The 22,582-nt window shown below is 39.3% G+C and overlaps 1 protein-coding gene and 1 long non-coding RNA gene across 2 annotated transcripts in view; one reads left to right on the top strand and one right to left on the bottom strand.

The window, feature by feature from the left end:
- The first annotated feature begins 1,560 nt into the window (after positions 1-1,560).
- On the top strand, positions 1,561-17,371 carry adamts15a (ADAM metallopeptidase with thrombospondin type 1 motif, 15a). Its single transcript, XM_027165546.2, has 8 exons — positions 1,561-2,824; positions 8,086-8,218; positions 8,607-8,774; positions 10,952-11,238; positions 13,251-13,428; positions 13,750-13,925; positions 14,643-14,818; positions 15,193-17,371. Exons 1-8 carry the CDS (start codon positions 1,874-1,876, stop codon positions 15,998-16,000), a joined length of 2,877 nt encoding a protein of 958 aa, XP_027021347.1. The 5' UTR covers positions 1,561-1,873; the 3' UTR covers positions 16,001-17,371.
- Positions 17,372-21,500: 4,129 nt separating this feature from the next.
- Positions 21,501-22,582, bottom strand: part of LOC125140290 — a 34,033-nt gene continuing 32,951 nt past the window's right edge. The window contains exon 3 of the long non-coding RNA XR_007139580.1: positions 21,501-22,501. This is a non-coding gene — a long non-coding RNA (uncharacterized LOC125140290). The remainder of the gene's footprint in view (positions 22,502-22,582) is intronic.

Genomic DNA, 22,582 nt, shown 5'->3' with positions numbered 1-22,582 from the left:
GGTCTGACCTTTTATTATGAGTGTCATTTTGCTTGAAAATGATGTCTGTATTTTGTTTCTGTACGGTGACATGTTGCTCATTTTCCCAGAATGAATGACTAATTTGTTGTTCTTGTTGTCACAAGCACTCAGCCATTGTAATAAGAGTTTGTGAACCATCTGAAGTTTTATACACAACAGTCTACACAAGGTTAACACTAAATAGATGGCATGCTGGTGCAGTGGGGAACATTGCTGACTCAGGACCAGACTCCCAGGGTTGATACTAAGCTTGGGTTACTTTCTGTGTGGAGATTTCTTGATTGATCTTCCAACGTCCATGTTTGTTTTCTCCAAACTCTGCAGCATTTCTGCAGCATTTATTCCACCTATCATTCTAGTAGATTGATTTGCTAGGATAAATTGCTCCTAGTTATGGATGTGTGTGTGCAATTTGGCCTGCAGACTGGCAGTCCATGCAAAGTGTATTCCTTCCTCATTCCCAGTGTTCCCAGGATCGGCTCTGGTTCATCTGCAAACCTGACCAGCTTAAAGTAGTTCCTGAAAGGGAGTTTGTGAGTAAAGTTCAAAGCTGGAGAAGTTGATCACAATATGCATATGTTCAAGTGTTCAAGTGTCCTATTAGACAAAACAAATTCTCTGACTATTTCCAAACCCTATCTAAAAAACATATTAATAAGATATCTTATATGATGAAGAAAAATAAAAATCCATTTATATATCACACAGACAGTAAAAACAAATGACAAGGGATGGAGCACACATACACTAACCAATTGACTAACACATACCAACCACTAACGTTTCAGCCAGTCATGTGGCAGCCATGCAATGCATTTAAACAAACAAACAGATAAATAAATCATTCAAATGCAGAACAAGAGCTTCAGTTCATTTTCACAAGTGTGATCTCTGGGACTTTGATCATAGTATAGATATTGGTACCAGAAGGGCTAATTTGTTTTTTTCATAAACCTTTAACATGCAAATATCTAGAGTTTGCACAGAATGGTGTGAAAAAAACAACAAAACACAAAACAAATCAAAAGCCATAAAAAAAAAACCCAAAAAGGCAACCAGCACAGCCTCACTAAAACCGTACAGCTGAAGACTGGAAAAAGGCCAGTTTACTTGAGTCTGTGCCCATGATAGCTTCATATTCTTGTTGGCTTCCAAGAGTGGAGCCTGATGTTTTCTGCTGTTGTACCTCATCCACTGCATGTTTCAATATCAAAATAATGTACAAGCTTATATAACAGCCGCCAAAACTCATTTAAAACATTCTGATGAAAAAAAAAAAAAACCTAATATAAATAATACTGCAACCTTAGATCACATTGTGCCATGCTAAATTGTATGTATATAATATAGAATATCCATATATGGTGTGACATTTATTTTACTTACTAGTGTGGTAGAATGATGTTTGGCATGTTTCAAGTGTATAGTAAGGTTAACTTTATTCTCACCACTTTCCACATGGCTGCAAGAGCGCGCGAACAAGCGAAGTGGGAGGGAAGCCGCATCATTACTCACGGGTTGCGCGTTACAGTGGTGTCGCGAGCAGAGAGCTGTAGCCAATCAGCGCAACCGAAGACCTTCCTCAAAAGCTCCGGTGACAGGGACTCGCTGTTTACACATGACCTGCGCGCATAAAGCCGGCGCACGCGGAAGGACGCTTGCGCATCCAGGCTAAAGAAGGGAATGGATCGAACGCTCGCAAGCAACATTTTAGTTCGTCTAAGTTATTCGGATTATTCTTGAAAGCCCCGATTAAAAAAAAAAAACTTTAAGTGGTTCATTTCCCCCATACATATTGCGTCCTGTCCATCCTGCCCATCCGAAGACATCTTCTAGCATTTTGCATGCAGTCATGGTTTTATTCAAAAGGGTTGTGCTTTTTGTGAACGTTTTACTTGTGAGTTGCAAACTTGCGCGCTCTATGCAGAGTCAGCTGTGCGAACCTGTCAGGGTGGATAATCATGACTATGCAAATAACAACTTCGTCGGCTCTGAAATGAGCGCACCGCCGAAAAAAGAGGCTTTCCAAATAAGTGCGTTTGGGCAGGATTTTGTGCTCGACTTGCACATGGATTCTAGCTTCATCGCACCCACGTTTTCCACGTTGGGCATGCCACTTAGCTCCGAGCGCGCGGACCTGCGGCGCTGTTTCTACGCTGGCACCGTGAATTCGGATCCACTCTCTTACGCGGCTCTCAGCCTGTGCGACGGCCTGCGTGGCGCGTTTGGCTACGACGGCTGGGAGTATTTTGTCAGTCCTGCAACTGACGATCCAGTGTCTTTGGGTGCGCGCCGGAGCGTGGAGAGCGCGCATCTACTGCGGCGACGCGCCAACGCCGAGCTTGGACTCAACGGCACGGCGCGATGTGGAGTGGACGGTAGCCCAACTCCAGACGTTGCACGCTTTCTGGAAAAGTTTAAACGCTCTGAAGAAGCCAATGCAGGTGATAAAACCACCGTACAGAGGAGTCGGCTCAAGCGATTCGCATCGGTGCCCCGGTACGTGGAGACGCTTGTAGTGGCTGACGAATCCATGGCCAATTTCCACGGTGATGATCTGAGGCATTACGTGCTTACACTCATGGCAGTCGCCTCTCGACTCTACAAACATCCAAGCATTATGAACCCCATTAACATCGTGGTGGTCAAGTTCCTGGTGATTACCGACGAGGATAAAGGGCCCAAGGTAACCAGTAACGCAGCCATGACCTTGCGCAATTTCTGCACGTGGCAAAAGAGGATGAACAAGAACAGCGACAAGCATCCGGAGTATTGGGACACCGCCATCCTGTTCACCAAAGAGGTGAGGCAAATCTTTTGACATCAGTACTGAACGGATACTAGCAGTCATGTCAGTTGGTGTGTAATCATTTTGTGAATTACTTCCTATATGTGACTTAATATTACCTTTGAACTATTCTTTAAGTGTATGCATCATATTGAGTGAAAAACTCCAACAAATTATCTAGTTTGAGTCCATCTAGTTTCAGACAAGAAAGAAACATCAAAACTAAATCCAGTCTGATCAAGTGAGTATTTTCTCTGTTGCACAATGTTGTACAAGGTACAAATGAACACAAACACCAGCCTAATCTCCTGTCCTCATGGGTCAAACTTTAGATTAATGACATTCTATTAAGGGTCACTTATCAACGCAGGTTAGTACCCCTGTTGGGAACTGACTGTTGAACCGGTTGTACATCTTTAGGGATACAAAATAGCAATATATCATGTGTTAGAACTGAATATACTTTATATTATGCATGCTGCACTTTTCAGACGTGTACAGGACAGCCATTAAGCATATCTTCATATGGCTGCTCATTCATATCTATGCATGTTTGCATGCACAGCAGTGTTCAAGACGTCAGTCTCTTCAGTTTGTATTTTTAAGCAAACACATGCTTTGCACTGATTCACCCTTAACAAACCCAAACTGAAGTCAGCATTCAGTGTCAGCTGTTGCTCAGGAACGCCCACATGTGCAGGCACTCAGCCAGTCCTTCACACCAAAGTTTTTCCCCTAACTGAGTGCCTGAGTCACACGTGGCCTGAGCAAGGAAGGAACTATCTGCACTTGGGCTCTGACAGCAAAGTGTCAGAGCCCAAGTGCAGATAGTTCCTTCCTTCATTTTTGTATTAGTGGCACTCATTGCTATCTGAAGACAAAGCCATTTTTGTCTCAAGAAATCTTTTTTTGGTCCATAAAGGAGAGAGACACTACTGATTAGTAGTGTGAGCTTATGTATATAAACATGGATCCAAAGTTCAGTGGATATTCTAGCTAGTTCATGCTTTCAAATCTGTACAATCTGGTTAGACATTACTCCACGAACGACTTAAACAGAAATTGACGAGAGCCAAGATTTGGCTCCTCTGAGAACTCCAACATGCAATCTGATACACTGCACTTTTCACACACTAGTTAATGCCTTATGTCATTCCTGTGACGTTAAAGGAAAACCTATGTTATAACTTTTTCATTTACATTTTCATAATTTTCTCCACATAGAAATCAAGACTTTATATTAAAGTGTAAATATATTGATCATAATACAGTCAACCAAATAAGTTCCTGGCTTATTGACTTTGTACAAGTAGGGCAATCTGGCTTTTGTATAAAAAATAAGAAGAAATGTCCTTTCTAGGGGATCATCTTGTAACCACACTTCCAGCTGGGAACGATCTGATACCTCCTCTCCTATGTCTCCTTTGCCCACTCACCCATCTCCTTACAAAAAGCCTGTTTTCCATTACCTAAGAGCAAGAGAGAGGAAGAGAGACCCCTAAATCCCACCTTGTCAAGGCCCACCTGCTGTAGAAGCCCTTTCCAGCTGCAGCATGGGGAAAGTCACTCTCTGGGGCTCTGCAACATTTCTTCCGTTATTCCCATTTTTCCACCAGCACTTTTAGAACAACATCCTTTCTCAGATTCGTCTACGCTCTTCAGCCAGTGTAGTGTGTGATTTCTTTCATTGGCCATTTGCAAGCACTGCAACTTCTACATAACTTAGTAAAAGTGCATTTTAACAGGTTAAAACGAACTGTGACAATTTCTGTCTGTAGCTACCACTTGGATCCATTTAAGACATGAGCGAAGGGAGGTGAGTGTATCTGGAATAAAGGCCTCTGATCATTCCCAGCTGGGACTGTGGTTAAGGGAGAATCTAACACAGCACTGCTCACTATTCCTGCTTGGTGATCCCTGTTCTGTAGGGTGGGATCTCTTCAGAAACAGTATAGTGATAACTGCTACAGAAAATGGATGCTTTTTTTCAATTTGTTCAACAATTCACACTTAAGTCATTTCTCCAAGTGCATCTAGTGCCGAGATAAACGCATATTTATAAAGTTTGTAAAAGTTCTGAGTGCTGAATAATTAGCACAGTGTAAACAAAGCTTTGCTGGCACATTGAAACACTTTCACAGAACACACTTTCTTTTAGATTTGCCAGCATTCTTCATATAATCTATTACTAGTATTGTATAATAAGGGGGATTTCCAGAGAGATTCTTTGACCCTTTTGGAGCATGATGTAAAAAAACATGGGGAATATGTCATCTTACCATTTCAGTGGTGACTCACAACAGATTTATTAAGCTCCAGAACCCATTTAAGTAGAAGGCAATGAGCTCAGAGGACTCAATTTATGTCATATTTGCAGGAGTATGTTCCTGTTTAAGCAGACTTTTTATTAGCATTAGAGTAATGGGGCATTATTTGGATGTGTGTTCAGGCAGATGCAAGTGCACTGTGTACCGTTCAAAAAACTGTGACCAAAAACCAAGAACCATAAACCTGAACTGTGACTATAAGCCGTAATGGCATCATCTGTGTGGTAAGTAGGGTGGGAGATGGTTCTTGGTAGGTCCAGATCCACCAAAAAAATGTCCTGAGTGTGCCCATGGTCTCTCAACATTTGCCATTTGCTTGTGGATCAACACCATGGTGCTCCCACATCAAGCATTTCTCCTCCTAGAGTGCTTCTTGAATGGTAAATAATTCACTTGCACTAAATTAGGTCAGGCAAGAAAAGAATCATCCCTTCTCTTCAGCAGTAGTGGTGATAGCGAGCTCTCACCAGATCCTTTAGAGAAGTGGTGTAGGGAGGGTGGCATTAAAGAACCACAAGAATTCAACTGACCTCAGCTTAGCGTTACTCACTGGCCCTTAACCACTCAGGTTAAAGGAGCATTCACCCACAACTTGTTGCATAAACTTTTCATGTTAACTTGAGCACATCCTGTTAAACCTAGACAGGCATCCACTTCTAAATAGGATGGTGTATATATAGTTTATTTTATGAGCGTAATACGTCATCAAGCACTTGTCTGCTGTGAAAGTGAACATTTCATTACTGGGTAGCCTGAAACTGTCATATTTCTCCATGGCACTGACAGCTCCCCTAACCACACACCACCGCAAGGCATCATATTCTTTAGTAATCGAATTAAGTTCCCATTTTGAACTGTTTTGTGTATACTTGTTACTAGGCTCAATGTGACTCATTTAGACATGAATTTAGAATTGAAGGAAATACTCAGCCATGGGCAGAAGAAAAAATACGGGAAGTGCAGAGGCACTTACACCCTTCCTTCTAAGGATGTCTAGCCATGATTTTACCCATTAAGGGATTTCATGGCATCATAAGCTGACAATTATAACCTAATAAATTCAAGAATTTAATCTAAACCCTCATTTCCAAAAGATTTATTGAAATGTAACCATAAAGTCCAGTTTGCCATATAGCTCTTAATTGTTTCAGCACTGTTGGTGTACTAAAATAGTAGTAATATCTACTATACCACATCTATTGTGTAGGTATGCAACTTCTACATAACTTCCCAAAGCCATTAGACACTGATTTTCAGAAGGAATCTTTGATTTCGTTAATAGCTAACGGTGCTAAAGGTGCTAACGGTGCTAACAGTGCAGCTCCTCACCATTCACACATGAAGAAGCAGAACGAAATACTGGGTTACAGTTACAAAACATACACTTGTTACATAAAAAGGAAAAAAGGGCTTTTCTTATTTCCTTCCTTAAGTCTTCTCTGTCCTGATATTTTGGTAATAACCGTCCTCCCTCTCACATAGCCACATATGGCTTGGTTTTCAGCGGTCAACAACTGCAGGCCACAAACAGTTTGTCACACTGATTTGGGATTTCCCTCCTTAATGACTGACCATACCTTAAAATTGCTAATCCAGCAACATATCAGCACTCATGTGAAACAAATCTCTGTCTATCTTTAATTTAGAGCATGCTGTGCATTTCTCTGGATAAAGACTTCTACTGTTTTCAGATGCATCGTTGATAATACTAACTTTTTATCTAGTCTACATTATTATGTATCAAATGTTCTTTTCCTTGAAGTTTGGGAATAATCAGTGTGGTACAGTGACTATAGAAAATACAAATGTGTTATAAAATTTGTGGTAGCAAAATACTGTATAGGTCAGCTGAAAACGTCTTTTCCTTGGCCTACAGCACTGCATTTTATTGCAAGTGTTACCTCATGTAGCCCTGAAACTCAAGAGAATCTTTAACTGTGCATCTGGAATATCTCTTGTTTTAATCATAAGCACTTAAGAGATTCCACGAACAAATGCATGCCATTTTTAAGATTATTTTGGTCATTGCATCAGCAATGCTATGCTACTCATGTATCAAGGATGACCCTTTTGGTAGTCTCATCGTTTTAGTGAATCCTGTGCATGACCTTGGGGTCCTTCTGCAGACTGGGATGCAAGATTACATTACTTATGTGTTTGTGATTATTCACTTGTATACAACAGTTAAGTGTGGTTTATTTTCATTAGTTCTGCAGAATTCCAAAATTTCTATATTTCCGACTTCTCACTTGCGGCCACTCACCCTGCTGGCTCGTGTCTGCGGCAAATCACAGCTGTGCCGACATTCAGCATAACCACATGAGTGCAACTTCAATATCGTTTCAATTTCTAACCGTTTGGTCACAAGTCACAAGAAGACAGTAATTTAACTTGAATTGTGTAATTTAACTTTGAGACCCCCCCCCCTAATGTTTTTCTTTAAGCATTGTTTTATTCACCTGTAACATTCTAAAGAAAATAAGTTCCATTTTAAATGTGACAAAATGTGCAGATTTAAAAAAAACCTTCCACTGGAAGATCTCTGAACATACTCTCACCAGCCACTATTAGGAACACCGTACTAATACTGGGTAGGATTGTCGTTTGTTATCAGAACAACCTCTTTTGTTCATGACATGAATTGCACAAGGTGCTGGAAGCATCATATGAGATTCTGGTTCGTGTTCAGGTTCTTCTGTTATATCATATCCCAAAACAGCAAAGCATCTTAGTACATTAAACTTTTAGCAAAGAACAGGAATATGGGGCTACAATGGGTACAGGCTCACTAAAACTGGACAGGTGCAGATTGGATATGTTTCCTTTCCATTATTATTATGATATTTTCTAGAACCTGACTTTTAGATATACAAACAGTCTTCTAATTATCCACGCTCAAGGTTTCGATCTAATTTCTCAATTCGATTTGATTCTCATTATGTGATGCAGGATCTGTGTGGAGCTTCCACGTGTGACACTCTGGGCATGGCAGATGTTGGCACAATGTGTGACCCAAAAAGGAGCTGCTCAGTGATCGAAGATGATGGCTTGCCATCTGCATTTACCACTGCTCACGAGCTTGGTTAGTATACATGCCTACTTTCTACAAACATGTGCTGAATATCCAAAGAACAAGTAGGCTCATCTATAAGTTTATGGCTCATCTGTAGATATTTGAGAAACAGCCAAGGTAAGATGATGAGCTCTATTTCGAAGTTGCTTGTTTTCATGCAAGAAGCTCCAACTCTGGTTTCGGTACAGTTTACAAGGCCAGTTGAGGAAACGAAGGAGAGTCACTAGATGTGCTGGAGGTACTAGAGGCAGCATGATTCACATAACTGTGATTGCTGACATGATAATTACTTGAGAGCAGCAATGTTACAGAAAAAAAAACAAGAACTGCTTTATTCGAGGTTTCCAGATAATTCAGGAAAAGGAACGCAAAATTCTCCTTTTTGTTTTTTTTACAGGCCATGTATTCAACATGCCCCATGATAATGTGAAGGCATGTGAGGATGTATTCGGAAAGCTTCAGGACAATCATATGATGTCACCGACACTGATCCGGATAAACCGCACCAGCCCATGGTCACCATGCAGTGCTGCAATCATAACAGACTTCCTGGACAGTGGACACGGTAAGTCAGATCAGCACAGGATATCTGTCCATATATCTATTTACAGAAACATTTATAGACCTCTGTAGTAGTGTTCCTGGACATAAATGCAAACTATATAATGATATGGGATTTTAAGCCTGAGATTTAAACTTTCAGCCATCAGATGAAAGGGGAATTTGGATGTTGCTATTGATGAACCAAACCTTCTGTAATTAGTCCTGATATACATGTGTTTATAAAAGCTACATACATGTCAGTACCCATTTAACATATTCAGTGAATTTAAGTATACAGGAATAACTAGAGTTTGGGACATTTGGCTTATTGGACATTTGCTAAAGTTAGAAATCATTGAGACTGGTGTTTACCATAAAACCATGTATACAGTAAAAAAAAGACAATCCAAAGTTCACGTCCTTCTAGCTATTTGCAGCCATGCTTACATTAATAGTGATGGATGATGTTTACATTAATCTACACGTTCCAAATTGGTAAAGTGCACATACTCGTATCATAGTGAAATATACATTAAAGTGTTCCTTAATGCATACAACATGTGGTCAGGGCTGCATATGTATGCCATGCTAACCAAAGCTAAATCTGCCTCTGGGGAAATGGCAGTTGATGTTCCACAAAGTCGTTGAAGTGTTTTACAGGCAGACATCCAGACCACTTCACTGAGATTAGACAGGCTTTAGAACACACAACCCAGTGTGGTCTGGCTGTCATATGATTATAGGTAAAACAAGATTCTGTGTTCAGACAGATGTTTGGGTCAGATTTCACTCCCGTAATGGCAAAAAACCTTTATATGACATAAGTGTACAGGTTTCTGATGTCAGCAATGCATGTTAGAAAAAGAACTAATAAAAAACAAATTGTATTAGTTTTAGTTTTTATTAATTGTATAATTTATTCATTGCAGGATATCCTTCACACACTTTCAAACCCAGGAGTATATTAAGAGGGAATATGTACTGTAGCTCCCTCCTTCCAAAAACATGGCAGGATCTGGAATGGCTATGCTAAATTGTCCCAGGGTGTGAATGAGTGTGAATATGTGTGCATAGTGTCTTTTACAGACTACGAGACTCTCTGCATAAACCTCGATTCGAACAGGATATAATGCCGACTGAAGATGAACAAATAAATAAAAAAAATGTCATGGTGCAAAGACAAATACACAGTTAATATCATAAGCACAAAATAAGATCTAAGGTCAAGGTGATATCGTGTGTGGATGTGAAATATTCTTTTGACTAGGCAGAGAGAAACAGCATTGTAAAAAACAGTTCAATGTGGCGTTCGTGGCCAAGAACAAGCAGCACAGATGATGAAAAAAATGAGAGGATTTAATCCTTTCCTTTTTTTTTAAATTCTGTTAAAATAAATCTTCCCTGTTAACAAAGTAACAAACAGACCTCTTATTAAGAAGCATATAAACCAAGTAAATTAGGTGACATTTTAATAATAATATACAGTCATATGATTTTGTATGTATGTTGCAATATGTTATGCTGATGTTTAGTCTCCGATCGCATGAGTTTCCTCAAAGAGGCAGATGACACTGTCGAGTACACACACACACACACACACACACACACACACACACACACACACACACACACACACACACACACACTCTACAAGTATAGAAAGGAAAAATACAAACAGTGGTGAAGTGTTTGTGTACTTTACTGATTAGACAGTTTACAATTGGAGCTTTGGGTTCCCCAGACTCTCACAGACTAATACATCTCTCAGACTTCATCATTTAAACAAACACATACAGATGTGATGAATCTAAAAATGAGTCAAACAAAACTTAAAGTTCTATGTCATTTGGTCAAACTTCTCTCTCAGATAATATCAACACCGTTAGTGAATAATGCCTGGTATGAACAAAAAAAATCACAAGGATGTTTATGTTAATTGGGGGCTTATACAACATATCCGGAGCTACACTTATTTCCCATTAAATGTTGAGAGGACAAAGTGATATTTTTAATAAACTTTAGAATTCTGACATCTGATATGTGTGACATGCCTTAATAGAATTTTCCATCCTAAAGTTTACTTTGATTAAAAAATCAAAAGAACAACGAGAAATAAAACATGAAGTTTATGGAACTCAACAGGCCAGATAACGTTTCCAGAAATCATCCCTGACACCATGTTGTCATTAAAACCTACAGGTGATTGCTTATTGGATCAGCCTGAGAAACCCTTGACGCTACCTGACGTTCTTCCTGGAGCGTCATATGGTCTAGAGAAGCAGTGTGAACTGTCATTTGGAACTGGTTCGAAGCCATGTCCACTAATGCAGGCGCCCTGTCAGCGGCTGTGGTGTACAGGAAAGACCCATGGTCAGCCTGTATGTCAGACACGCCACTTTCCCTGGGCAGATGGCACAGCGTGTGGCGAGGGCTTGCTGTGTATGCGCGGGGTTTGCATAGAGACACACGAGGTCACCAGGCCAAAGGTGAGTCAAGCGACAACACACAGACATATACAGTACACACAGTAATGCACTGTACACAGTATATAAACATAGTAATGCATTGTATACTGTACATCAACCCACTAATGCACTGCATACTACACATAACCCACAACATAAAGTTTCTTCAGGGTTTGGTCATGATAAGCTACCAGATCAGCTTCACTATGCCTTGGAATAAATTCTACAAATCTGAAACTGTAAGCTTGGGACAAAAAAAAACTTTTTTCTCAAAAGCTATTTCCTCTATTAGTCCAAAATCTACCATACTGTAGGTGTTCAACTGGTGGCTAACATATGACTGCCATTATTTACATCTCAGTAAATCTTTCAGTGAGCTCTCGTGCCCTTGCAATTTAGCCAAATAGTTAGTTTGCAGACATCATGTAATAGATAAGAGATGGGAAAGAGTGGGAAAGCTAGATTAAAAAGTGATGGAACCTGATAGAGTCTAAATTGGGAGAAGATAAGAAAAAGGATCTAAAGAACATGTTACAATGGATGATCCAAAAAAGGATGTGGTAAAATAGCGAGTTGACATATTATGCATACACTATATGGCCAAAAGTTTATTAAAGATGCCCTGCCACACGTATTTCATTACTTTTGTGGTGATGTCTGAAGTTTACCATGGACTCTGTAACATTTTTTGTGGAAAGAAATGCCTTGGTTACCTTGTTTCAAGCCATTCTACTTTGGTATAGAAAGCCTGCAGGAAGAATCAGCTCGATTTGCGCCAGTTCTCAATAATATTCAAATGAGCTATGCTGCTTGGCTCCGATTGGCTAGGATATGAGAGCATGACTATTCATTCACCCAGCGCAATAAGTAGCCTAGGCTAGAGGAACTTTGTTTACAATCACCTTGAATTGTGGCAGAATGGCTTCTTCAGGTATATTAACGTTCAGCCATCCTTGCTGTATAGGAAACTCACTGAGCTACACGATTTCTGGGGGCGCGGTCTCAAGTGGGAGAGCTCATGAATAGTAATGAGCTCAATCATTACGATGTCACTCTGAGCAGCTTTTCTAATCGACCTGATTTCTCCCCTTATTTCTTTTAAGTGGCTAGAACTGACCGGGGAGGTAACAGTTCATTTTCACTCCCCGACACAACACAAACACATATGGACCTAACACATATCAAAAAATACAAGTAAAAACAGTTTTGTGTGGAAGGGCACCTTTAAAACCTGACGCTCAGATGTCAGTCAGACTTAACGTTTAGTCCCTCCATTTTTTTGGGAGAGATTTTAGTGGGAATTTTTGTCCATTCAGCCACAAGACCATTAATGAGGCCAAGTACTAATGTCAGTGAAAAGGCCTGGGGCACAGTAAATGTTTCAGTTCATTCCAATGGCTTTCAGTGAGGTTGAGGTTGAGTTCTTCCGCTCCAACATTAGCAAATCATGACTTGGAATGGGGAATTGTCTTGCAGAAATAGATTAGTTCCAGTGAAGAGAAACTGTAATTCTACAGTATCCAAAGACATTTTAGAAAATTGTGTGATTGTGTCAAAATTGTGTGAACTTTTTTGGGAGGAACTACATATACTGTAGGTGTCATGGTCATGTGTCAACATATCTTGGACACATGGCCATATAGTGTATTTGAAGGAGAATCATGCTGATGTAAAAAAAAATGTGATCTCAGCCGAAAAAAAAAGGACTTTGCTTGCTCTCACGTGTTAAGCAGCAGAAACAGCTGTATGTTTCTCCCACTAACATAACAATCTTATCATATGGTGTATATGTTGAAGATTTCATACACCTTATGATCACACTTTATACTTTGTATGGTACGGTTTAGTCATTCTTTACATACAGGCTAAATGCACTTTTATGGGCATCATTTATGATGCAAAGCAACACTTCTTATCTTACACCCCATTCTGATCAACTGAAAGATTTGACTCTCTCTCTCTCTCTCTCTCTCTCTCTCTCTCTCTCTCTCTCTCTCTCTCTCTCTCTCTCTCTCTCTCATCTCGTTCCCTAGGTGGATGGAAAGTGGGGTAAATGGGGGACATTTGGGCCTTGCTCCAGAACATGTGGTGGTGGAGTGCAGCTGGCAAAGAGAGAGTGCAATAATCCGGTTCCAGACAATGGGGGCAAATACTGCCAAGGAGTAAGGGTGAAGTACCGGTCCTGCAACCTCACACCATGCCCAGACACAGGCAAGCACTTTTTAATGCATCTCAAGCAGCTTTAAATCTACTCAATATATTTTATTTATGTCTTTCGATTGACAAAAATGTACCTGTCCAGCAATAAATTCCATTTGTGTTTTCTTTGCTTTGAATTTTCCCAGTCATGATCAGTGGCCTGGTAACAGACATGATTATTGTTTACCTTTTGTGACAAGATGTTCAAAATAAATTATATATAGTAGACCCTGGGTTTTAATTTAAGATAACCGAATAGCACTTAGGAACTGCCATTTGTTTGGTTTTGAGGAACAACTATATCTTTTCTTTTCTTACATGTTTTTGACACAGGGAAGAGTTACAGAGAGGAGCAGTGTGAGGCTTTCAATGGCTTCAGTCTGAACACCAACCGCCTGGCACCCTATGTGGTGTGGGTCCCAAAGTACTCAGGCGTCTCTCCTAAAGACCAGTGTAAACTGATATGCAGGGCAAATGGCACAGGCTACTTCTACGTCCTTGCTCCCAAGGTGAGAAATACAGGCTTATTATTAATTTCATTCTTAACATTCCCTGGTTTACATGGTAAAAAACCTGGAAGCATTAAATAGATGAATTACATTGTATGTGGGTGGAAGATCCAAAAGAAACCACATCTGTGTTTCATTGTAGATGTTTTGAAGGACAATGATTTCATGGCTCTGGAATTCAAAACTTTTCTCTTATGTGTTTGAAATGTTTTTTTTTTTTTGTTGTTTTTTTATTTTTTTTTAATTTACATATAAAACTCTATTTTTGTAAGAAAGCATTGAAATAATTAGTACAGGAATATTTTGTAAATGTAGATAAGTGACAGAAAACATTGCCTGGGGTGAATGGTGAAGGTTATGACCGTCCCATGATTGCCTTGTGTTTCTCATAGCTGTCAGGGTGGATGGGGAAAAAAGAATTAGGGAAAAGATAGTAAGAGACAAGAGGTTAATCTGGGGGTGAGATACAGAGGTGTGGCTTGAGCCTCCACAGAATCATGAGGCATAGCAGGACTAGGCAGTTACTCTCTCACAAACATAAACCACAAAATACAGCACCCGAGAAAGAATGCAGAAAATAAGTCATTTATTAAAGTAAACGCTGTGTTCCGTGTTCCGTTACTGATCCTTATAGATTTAGAAACTGTATAATCAGCATTATACTGTACTGTATAGTCACCCTCAATAAGCACAGTCTTTTCTGCTGTTTATTGGTAGGTTGTAGATGGGACTCCATGTTCTCCTGATTCTTCAGGAGTCTGTGTTCAGGGCAAATGTAGCAAAGCAGGCTGTGATGGTAAACTTGGCTCCAGCAAGAAGTTTGACAAGTGTGGCGTCTGTGGAGGAGACAATAAGAGCTGCAAGAAGATATCTGGCCTCTTCACGAAACCCATGTAAGTTCCCGTAAAGAAGCATTTAAAGTTATCTTTGTAGCCTGATATTCCCTAGAAGTCAAATGTCATATGGTAATGTATGTCAAAAAATGTTGGTTTTCAGGAGTCCAGATCATGAACATGCCTTCACATGTTTCTGTCATAATTTACAACAAACATTGATACTATTTTAGAAAGGAACGTTTATAAAATACAGGCAAAACTAAAAGTCCTAAATGAAATTGTGGTACAAAACAAAGACAAATCACATTCCTACATATTAGATTTATCTTCATTTCCTAATTTCTCAGCAATCTAAAGAGAGCTAATAGTGTGTAAAAATCAGCAGTTGTGTTAAAACCCTAACCTTATTTTCTTCCACATTTTTCTCTTAGTCACGGCTACAATTTTGTTGTCATATTGCCAGTGGGTGCATCCAATATTGACATCCGCCAGCGTGGCTATAAGGGAATGGTAAATGATGACAACTACTTGGCTGTCAAGAACAGCCGAGGCGAGTACCTTCTTAATGGTAACTACGTAGTGTCAGCAGTGGAGCGGGACATCCTAGTGCGTGGCAGCCTCTTGCGCTACAGCGGCACCAGTGGCCAATCAGAGACACTTACAGCTGTAAGACCACTGGGGGAATCTCTAACAGTAGAGGTGCTGTCTGTGGGCCACTTAACACCTCCACGCATCCGCTATTCCTTCTATATCAAACGAGAATCCAAGGAGGACAAGGTGTTAAAGAAGGAGGGCAGGACTCTGGCTGAAAACAGCATTCTCATTGAGGAGGGAGAACTTGGCAAAGAAGCTGATCCCCTCAATAAAAAGATCCCCCCTCCCTACGTCAAGGAGGCTCCACCTCCTGGGAAGTGGGTGGCTACTGGGTGGGACGGGTGCTCAGTGACCTGTGGAAATGGTCTCCAGAGGAGATTGGTACAATGTCTAAGAGGAGATGGAACTCCTGGATCGGACTGTGATCCAGTCAAAAGGCCCAGCGCGTTACGGTCTTGTGGTGATCCATGCCCAGTATGGCATATAGGTGACTGGTCCCCCTGTTCCAAGACCTGTGGCAAAGGCTTCAAACGACGGCCACTCCGCTGTGCCACAGAGATGGGTATGGTGCTTCCCAGGGATCACTGCGGGAGCATTAAAAAGCCACAAGAGCTAGACTTTTGTTCGTTAAAACCCTGCCAATGATTCCTTTTCCCACAGTACTTTACCTTTCATGTTATCTCCTTTCATGGACTTTTCACTTTGATAAATGATATACTCAACAAACGAAGAACAGTTAAAAGTTAAACGATCTGGAACTTTATTTGTTCTGGTGCATCTTGTGTTTTTTTTTTTTGTCTTGCCTGCAAAAGGGAAGAGACATGAAGAAAAAAACTGTTATAAAACAGAGAGAAACAATAATATGTACAACAATATCGCCATATAGGCTAACTTAAATGGCGATCATCTTTTGGGCTTAAACATTCCACAGAGTTAAAAAAGTAGCACAGAAATCGCCCTTGTACTGCATGTCCTCCTTAGATCCCTCTTGTGTTAATGCCTCACAAGGTTTCAGAGTGTCTGGAGAGAGACTGAGTTCAAGTTTCATCTAGAGTATGGTTTACTTCTTTGATCATTTACCGTTATGATTTGAAAACATGAATTATTTCTGTTGTCTATTTAAATATTTCTGGCATAAAAAAACATTGAGAGAATGCCAGAGCACTGGAGCAGCAGAAAATTGTTGATTCTATCCAAGCCCTTATTTTGTTCTGTCAATTCATAGCTATTTCTTAGTGACTAGAACTTTCAAGCCTTTTAAAGTAAGGTATGGGATCACCAAATGGTGATAGACATAAGGAAAAGCTAAAGAAAATATTCCAACTGAATCGGTTATATCTCAATATTAGCATATTAACCTTTCTCCTAAATCTCAAAATTAGGTCATCTATTTTTCTATAGTTTAGGGTGAGACAATTAGTGTCCAGGACCATAATGTCCAGCTCTGTTCATTCTTCAAACTGTGCCTCCAAGACAGTTTTTTTTTTTTTTCTCATTTAGTCAACATCTCATTTGTTTTTATTTTATCCTCTCTTTCCAGTGAGACAGAGGTGTAGCTGCTATAATCAAGCCCTGTCTGGTACAGTAACTAAGTTATTATTATAGCAAAGACTTTCGATGGCTTATGCCACAAGGCACACTTTTGTGCCGGATGCCAACCTGGTAAACTGTTTTTTTGTACACAGTGTAAATTCACGTAATGCATAATACAGTGAAAAGATAACAAGATGCGTGTGAGGTTCTTTGGAGTGACCATATTGTCCATCTAAAAGATGGCTCCTATGAGACTTGGAATGTTTTATCCATTTTTTTTTTTCTTTTGCACTTTAGTACAGCAAAAGAGTTCAACGTCCTGCATGGGCTGCCTTGTATACCATGTATACATCCATCTAGCTGTGCACAAATAAATCCTGTAAATACCTTTCTATTTTATGTATTTTTTTACGCTGGCATTTTGAATTGTCATGACTTTAAGGTATTTATTCCAAATAAAACATGTACTAACGAGATGCTTTATCACGCTGCTTCCTGTGTGTTTTCTCCTGTGTGAAATATATTTTAAGACTTACCTCATGGGCTCAAAACCAGAAGCTATTACTAGGTGATGAGTCTTCAGCTTAACATCTTGACACAATTGTATGGTGGCTTTTCTTACACCAAGAACAATAGATTATATGCCATGTGCTGGGAAAAACTCACATCACAATTTCATGACTTTTAAGGGTCCCTTTGTGGGACACAATGTGCTTTCTCTGTATCATTTTCCATTTAGTTTCCTTCAGCATTCCCATGAATCAGGAACTGAGACTGTTCAAAGGCTACTCCTTGACTGGAAGGAAAGAGGAAGGGAGGGAGTGATGGAAAGTGAGAGAAAGATCATGTGGACCGAATTTCAAGCCATAGAATGCAGCCACTCTTTGCTCCCTATCCCATGCCTTATAAGGCATTGAGACTTCATTAGGGTATATATAGCCATTGGGCCAAAAAAAAAAACAAAAAAACAGTGTTAAGCCTGAACATTATGTGTAGTGGAACATTATTGGATTGGAAGTATTACTTATCCACCAAAAGCACTGTAATATCAGTTGCCAAAAATGTTTTATATCAGCAAACTTACTCAAGATTGGATTGAAATATTGGAAAAAATACAGCTAGAGCAGATGCTGGATTTCTTTCTCTCAACCGTATCTGCGATTTTCTTTGCTTTTCACATGCTATCATACTTCCTGAGTGCTTTTTATTGCTAGCACTAACAGTAATCTGTGTTTGATATCTTTAAACTGATATCAATAAACTGCAGATATTCTCTGTGAACCATTCATTCACTCATCTTCAGTGACCTCTTTATCCAAGTGAGGGTCAGAATGGATCCAGGGACACTGGATGTGTGACAGAAAAACACCCTAAATGGGATGCTAGTCCAGTGTAAATACCCAATCTGAAACCAGGAACAACACATAAACTGTAACCCAAGTTCAGGTTCCAACTTGCTGTGCGGCAGCAATGCTACCCAATGCATGCGAAAAGACTGTTGAAAACAAGACCCATGTAAAATATAGATCCTCACGGAACACATTTTCAAACCTGTATCTAGTTTTAGAGGCTAAACGTATAGTGCTAGCGTTACAAACCAGATAAGTCATAGCTTCAAGTCAGGTAAGTCATTTACATCGGTGATCTCATCTGTGGGCTACCTCGGGAAGATGAAGGGTAGGGTTAGTGGTGCTCTTTACCCCAATTTTTTGCCTCACTTCTTCCTCATAACATCCCTTTCTTTCTTTATTTCCCTGCCATGTTACTCATATCCTGAATGTGAAACAAGGGAAAATGGCCAATGTGTTTGCCAGGGAAGACAGGATAGAAGGGTGGGTGTTGGTGGTGGTGTGTGGAGGCACGGCAGAGGATCACTAGGGGGAATAAAGAGGAAATACAAGCTCACTCTTCTTGGTTTGTGCCATATTTCCTCTTTCACCATTATCTGTAAGACATATATCTTTTAATCCTCCTAGATTTTAAGGGTTACTGTACAAAAAGTGGAAAGAGCTCTGTCAAACGACAAAAGAATAACCACTCAAAGGTTGGACTAAAAGATCAGATGCAGAAGTAGTCTATACTCCCAACCAGTTAAGACCACCATATTCTACTACATGAGAGAAATAACAATATGCTAAAGAAGGAACACATAACACATTACATTTTGGGTAACAAGTACTGTACACCTCCATATACCAAATTCAGTTTGGCCGTCCTCAAGAGAGTTCAAATTTTGTCTATGTAACACCACAAACTATTGATCTGTACCCAATATATATATAACCTCCAGCCACTGGAGCAGTTAGCAGAGATAGAGCAATGGTAAACATTAAAATATGGTGAACATTGAGAGTGTGTTTCTATTCTTTATTGAAAGTGAACCAGGGCATTTAACAAAGAGTGCTACATGTGGGTACCCTTTGGGTGGCCAAACCCTGATGACATTTTTGTGTCATTTTGTCTCACTTTTATTGTAACCCTATCTCTTTATAAAGCACATGGAGCATAAAAGCTTACTAATGAAGTTCAAATCTCTGGTCCAGTAATCCTGGGTTCCTAATGGCAATATTTGGTACAATTTGATTTGGAAAATTGCACCATGCACAGGGGAAGAAGGCTTGACGCAAAGGAGCCGGAAGTCTTACGAGTTCACTTGACTCACTTGATTACTTAATTGGTGGAAAGGTATGACTCACATATATAGGAAATGCCTCACCGTTCCCCCAAAAACACTTGATATGGTAATTTCCTTTATTTAAAACTTTTCTTTCTTGTATTCTTTATATTATGTGCTATTCTGATGAGGAATTTCCCATTGGGTTCTTTGATTTGACTGTGCATATATAAATTACATTGTAAAAGGTTTTAAAAGTGTATGCGGAGAATACGCTTCTTTGCCATGTGGTTTATGATGGCACACACATGAAGCTTTACCTGGAGGGAGGCTTTAGAAAAATAAACTCACAAACCCAAAAGGAGAATTATTCCCATCCAATAAAGTAACCTCAACACAAACTGAAACAATTCAGCAGGCACCACAAAGTCCAACTCAGTTTCTCTGGCTTCTACTCTGTTCTTGGGTTTTCCAGATTTATGTTTTCTTTTGGCCCAGCAACATGGCTGACCTGCAGGAAAATCCCTCGGCACAGAGTCACAACCTCACTTTGAAATTTTACATGTGTGGTCCACAAGAAAAGGAAAACAACACAAAGCCAAAAACTGGTGTACTGTACCATACACAACATCCAAACATGTCTACATCTGGTTCTGAATTATTGTGCAAAATAATAAGATATGGATGCCTCAGAAGTTCCACAACAAAGGTGGCCTGCAAATGGAAGGTGGTCTACAAAAAATGGTTTTGATGCAATACATGTATTTAGGGAAATTAGTTTAAATACACAATTCGGGTCAAATTGTTTCAAGGTACTATTTTTGATGTTTGGTGCTTGCAAAAGTGTGCATACATTCTGCCTAGATGGCCATGATGAAAATCTTAGTGGAAATACTAAAACATCAGCAGTGTTTTTCATTTACCAGGCATGGTTTCAATGAGCTTCTTGGTTCATGGCTGACTGGTACTATAATTATTTTCTGTTCTGCGAGTGTTTATGACCATGGCTTATGCCAAAGATGTGTTTAGGAAAAGTACACTCCATTTACAATTAGACTACGGTTTGTCACATAGTTTTTGTAATTCTGTTTCTGCTTTGTATATTCCCATAATAACATGTTAGCATTGGCAGTTTGTTAAATGAAGCAGATATAATAATTTACTATGGAGTCTCTATAATCATCAACCTGTATTAACGGCACTAGGCTTGGTTTTACTGTCTATGTGGTTTACTAAAGAATATAAAACTTGTGCAGTGTTTTGTAACATGCTAAAATTTTGAAAGAAAATGTTTGTCAAAACTACGAAGGTAAGATTTCTTGTTCATGTTGTTCAACATATTAATGTTACATCAAGTGCCAAATCCGACATCATAGAGTATGACTTTGGACTTTCTATTGAATTTCGTGAGTAGCCGTAGTATTGTAATAATGCATGACATAATAACAGAGAACTGACAGCTTTCCAGTGTACTACTAATATACATTTCAACTAATACCACAAAAAGAACATTATGTAAAACAACAGCCACTTAAACACCATGGTTTATTGCAAGTTGTTCTTTTCCATCAACAACAGCATGTTCTGTCCTGTTTCATTTTTAGTTGTACTCTAGTGTGTGGTATCCATAACACCATGATAATAACATCATGCGTCAAAGCCATGCTTGATAACTATGTGTGCAAGATGTGTGCTTTTTTTTTTACACGTCTGCTCAAAATTCTTACAAATCTTCATTGGTAATTATTCGAAGATTTCCTTTGGTCATTAATCAATAAAGATTAAAAAAAAAAAAGATATTATGTAGAAAAAAATGACCATTGATGTGCAATATTAAATTCAAATTCAAATTTATTTGTACAGTGCTTTTAACAATGGACAATTGTCTCAAAGCAGCTTTACAGAACATTAACATAAAACAAAAAGTTAATTTAATGATTAATACAATACAAAAATTCAAGATTAATATTAGATATATTTAAATGTGTTTGTATTTATTCCCATTTCCCTTTACTTTTTCTTTACAGGAAACAAGGGAAAACATGTACAGTGTTCAGTAAAGGTCCAAGATAGCAAATAATCCACACATACACATATGCTGATGTTCACTGCTTCACTACAGGAGATAACTAAAGTAAGCCAGGGCTTACTTAGAGATTTGAAGTTCTATGTGTTTTTATGAATGGTGTTGTTTTACATCTTAAATCTAGTTTACTCACTCAGTCTGCTCTGGAAAAAGCTTAGTAAAGAAAGATTAGTGTCAGGCAGGTCAGGGAAAGAAGGATGAGGATAATGTTACACTTTAACAAGACTACTGAGAATAACAGGGTAGGTGAAATTGGTCAGTGTCCACAGAATACAGAGAGAGAGAGAGAGAGAGAGAGAGAGAGAGAGAGAGAGAGAGAGAGAGAGAGAGAGAGAGAGAGAGAGAGAGAGAGAGAGAGAGAGAGAGAGAGAGAGAGAGATTGGTGTACATGATAGAATGAATACTATCCATATTAGGAGTTAAAGTGGCACTGAAGAAACACACAGCTTGACGCTATCATCTGCCAACAGCTGGGTGGCTCTGGTGCTCCTCCGCATGGGTTCCCAACCATTTTTGTCAGCTGTTTCAAACCAAATTGTTTTCTGTTCTTCTCAAGTTCAAATCAAAACAAACCTATCAATAAATCCCATGTTATTGTGCCATGATTCTTTTCACTTTATAATATGTTCTTTTTTATTTTTATTTTTTTTTACTTAGTCTCATTTATCAAGCTGTACACAAGCAGTTAAATTTGTAAATCTCGAAGTTGTATACAGTAAAATGAGGACAGCCAGTGGCACTGCATTCAAATTGCAGCACTTAATTAGAGATGTATAGTAAGTGACCGATAAGTGAGTGATCTGGTATGTCTCCAGGCGACAATGTGCTGTATACTCCCTAGTATGCTGAGGACCTTCCACTTCCTGCTTTACAGAGATGTTGCAAGGGAGTTCGTGGGTTGCTGGCCTCTTGGCTGAAAAGAAAAAAATCAGTATAATGTGCTTGAAGTTATGATAAAAAAAAAAACACAACCTTTGACACTTTTTCATTGTAA

This window comes from Tachysurus fulvidraco, chromosome 26, assembly GCF_022655615.1.
Source record: "Tachysurus fulvidraco isolate hzauxx_2018 chromosome 26, HZAU_PFXX_2.0, whole genome shotgun sequence".
In the NCBI taxonomy this organism is placed as follows: Eukaryota; Metazoa; Chordata; class Actinopteri; order Siluriformes; family Bagridae; genus Tachysurus; species Tachysurus fulvidraco.
This window is presented reverse-complemented; position numbering and strand designations above follow the sequence as displayed.